This window comes from Atta colombica, unplaced genomic scaffold, assembly GCF_001594045.1.
Source record: "Atta colombica isolate Treedump-2 unplaced genomic scaffold, Acol1.0 scaffold166, whole genome shotgun sequence".
Taxonomy (NCBI): Eukaryota; Metazoa; Arthropoda; class Insecta; order Hymenoptera; family Formicidae; genus Atta; species Atta colombica.
In genome coordinates, this window is record NW_017259257.1 from 1,147,973 (window position 1) to 1,151,583 (window position 3,611).

Genomic DNA, 3,611 nt, shown 5'->3' on the forward strand with positions numbered 1-3,611 from the left:
TGTCGCGCAGTATCCAGTGGAACACCCTGATAAATTCTTGAAATTCGGTATGCAACCGTCAAGAGGCGTATTATTTTACGGTCCTCCTGGTTGTGGTAAAACACTATTGGCCAAAGCGATTGCCAATGAGTGTCAAGCAAATTTCATTTCTGTCAAGGGTCCTGAATTATTAACTATGTGGTTTGGAGAATCGGAAGCTAATGTCAGAGATGTCTTCGATAAGGTAAACCATCTCGCATTCTTTAATAGAGAACTCGAGATTATTCATATTTATATATATCGTTTAATAACAAATTATTTTCAGGCAAGATCAGCAGCACCTTGTGTACTGTTCTTCGATGAACTTGATTCTATTGCAAAGTCTCGAGGAGGCACCGTCGGCGATGCTGGCGGTGCTGCGGATCGTGTGATAAATCAAATATTAACGGAAATGGATGGTATGGGTGCGAAAAAGAATGTATTCATCATAGGAGCAACAAATCGACCCGATATCATCGATCCGGCAATTCTACGACCCGGTAGATTAGATCAATTAATTTATATACCATTACCTGATGAGAAGTCTCGAGAAGCGATATTCCGCGCCAATCTTCGGAAATCGCCTGTAGCTAAGGTAATAATTCTGTAAATTTACTTAAAAAATACAGATAATTAATAATAGCGATGTATTGTTTATTTTCTTGTGTGCGTTTTTAATTATTAAAAAAAAATTTTTTTCTTTTGTTAGGATGTGGATCTAAGCTACATCGCCAAAGTTACGCACGGCTTTTCCGGTGCTGATTTGACAGAAATTTGCCAGCGGGCATGCAAACTTGCCATTAGACAGTGCATCGAGACTGAAATTCGAAGGGAAAAAGAACGAGCAAATAATCCATCCGCGTCTATGGATGTAAGATATCTTTATAAAATGCACTTTACAGTGTTTTTGTATTATTTTGTAGACTCATTTCTGCTGTGTCATTTTGTATGACTCACATCTGAATCAGCATTAGACTTTATTCGAGTCATCTTCGAATCATCGGCAGAAAAAGTTTTATACATTTTTTTTATTTTTTTATGACGTACTATGATAAATAGTACAATATTTCATTTTCCGATCGCAAGAGAAAAAAATTTTTATAATCGCATATAATAATCATTTCATGCATTTTTTTTAGCAATATATAGTAAACGATATATACATTTATATAGAAATTCAATAATTCGAACACAAAATTGCTATTAATATATATGTATATCACTCCTAAGTTTTACTATTCGTTTTTTCTAGATGGATGAGGATGATCCTGTACCAGAAATAACGCGAGCTCACTTCGAGGAAGCAATGAGGTTTGCGCGTCGTTCAGTGTCCGACAACGACATTCGCAAGTACGAAATGTTTGCGCAAACGCTTCAGCAATCTCGAGGATTTGGGACTAATTTCAGGTACAAATTTTCTTTTTCAAATTCTAATATATAAAACAAAACAACAAACGAATCAAGTTAAATCCTTATGGTCATTGTTCTTTTAAATGCTAAAAATATGATACATATTTTTACTAGACAGATTTGTACATAATAAAAAATATTTTTTTCATCTTAAAAAATTATTTGCAGATTTCCACAAAGTGGAACAGGCGGTGCTCAAGATAATACACAAGGCGATCAAACCTTTCAAGATGATGGAGATGACGATCTCTATAGCTAAGTTTTCGTTTCCTTGTATGTCATTACAGTGAGCATACGACAAAAGGGCCTGTCTGTTACCACATAATATATAGCACAGGAATCGTTTTTAAGTGATATAATTGAAATATAAAGAGCGTAAATAAATGGAAGAGATAAATGGAAATTTTATATGAGGTACATACAGCTTTGTGTTTGTAGAAAAAAAAAGGCATAGACCCTAATCCGTGTAGCTAAGAAATATTCGGATATAAAATATCGATTGAAAACTTTGTCCATATGATTATTTACATTTTTATTAATGGAACTTCATCTTTTAGCGATATCGTTATATGAAATTATCTTTCCTTTCTTTTCCACGAACGTGGCAACATGGATGTAATAGAAATATAATCATCGTTGATTAACAATTACATAATAGGAAGATTACTACAAAGTGACGAAATGACACTTTATACCGTGTATACACGTATTATAGGGATATACATATTACCCATTGCAATTTTGCTACATAATTTTACATGCGTTAACGATTATGTATTTTGTCGAGTTTGAATTCAGAATGGACCCTTTTGCTGCATTATCACTGTACTCGATGAGATTACATTCTGTTGTCACACTCACACATTGCAGTAATATTTAAAAAATTTATGCCATGTCGAGATGAGATTGTCAACTAATGATGTACGTTGACGATTTTACAAATATCCCTTGATAGTAAATTAATCCATATATGACGATAAAGAGCCTTTTTCAATCTCGTCATTCGAATCGTAATGATTATTTGCATTATAACACAGTTTTATAAACGTTGAAATTTCTGAAGGAGCCGAATAATATAATACGAGTAAAAAGAGATTTGTCCGATTTTTTTTATAAAGTAATAGCAAGTTGTTGATACTATTATGCCATAATTGATTGTACCACTCTGATATAGTATTTGGTATAAACTTTAAGAATAGAATTAAAATTTAAAAATTAAAGCATTAATTTAGCACAAAAAATTAAAGGATTAATATATTATTGTATCAGAAATAATTATTCTTTCTAAGTAACGATTAATATTCGATACATAATTTTTACTTTAGTAATAAAGATAATATTTTAATTTCAATCTAAAAAAATAGATAGAATTATAAAACAAACTTATAAAACAGTTGAATGCATATTCTAATAAAAAGTTTTTACGTTTGTAATCTACATTTTTAAATATTTTATTTTGAAAATAATGGGTTTCACATATAATAGGATATTAATCCAAATGCTAAAAATACATTTAATAAAATCATGAAAATGTTTATTTTTCATTCGAAAATTTGTAATGATTATACTACTAGTATTGCGCAATATTTATATGAAATATAACTGACTTTTCCAGGAACAAGCAGTGTAACACACAGTTACCATTTCATCTTTGTTTAATGTTGAACAAAAAGAATGTAATGATTTATTGTGTTACACTGTGTTTCTTGCTAATAAAACACTCAATATTAGCACAAGTTTTCATACGAACAAAGTTGTGATAACGCAAATTTTCAATGAAAAAAACATTGATTTATAAAAAATCGTCAGCAATTTTATTAAATACAAATAAAAATAGGATATTGAACCAATCGTAGATAAGAAGACTCACAATGTCTTTTTTTTCTTTTTTTTTTCTTTCATTTGCAGACCAGCACAATCACGTGTTAATAAGAAACTTTATACGTAATGACGTTCAAAGCTTAAGCCTTAGCACGTTCATATGTACATTGATTATTTTAACACTTTTATTTATCTTTATAAAAGTAAAACTATTTACCAAATAAAATTCGTTAGTATAAAAACCGCCATAACGACATTTACGGATCTACGATACTGACATCATACTCGCGATCGCGCTGAATGCTTCAGTTCACATGAAAGAAACTTTCTATTTTATATATATATATATATATACACACACA

The 3,611-nt window shown here is 30.7% G+C and overlaps 1 protein-coding gene across 1 annotated transcript in view; it reads left to right on the forward strand.

The window, feature by feature from the left end:
* The window catches only part of LOC108686244 (transitional endoplasmic reticulum ATPase TER94), a 6,555-nt gene extending 3,694 nt beyond the window's left edge, over positions 1-2,861 (forward strand). Inside the window, exons 9-13 of the mRNA XM_018191444.1 lie at positions 11-223; positions 305-613; positions 728-889; positions 1,271-1,425; positions 1,597-2,861. Of these exons, the coding sequence (XP_018046933.1) occupies positions 11-223; positions 305-613; positions 728-889; positions 1,271-1,425; positions 1,597-1,687 (930 nt within the window). The 3' untranslated portion in view covers positions 1,688-2,861. The remainder of the gene's footprint in view (positions 1-10; positions 224-304; positions 614-727; positions 890-1,270; positions 1,426-1,596) is intronic.
* Positions 2,862-3,611: the final 750 nt, after the last annotated feature.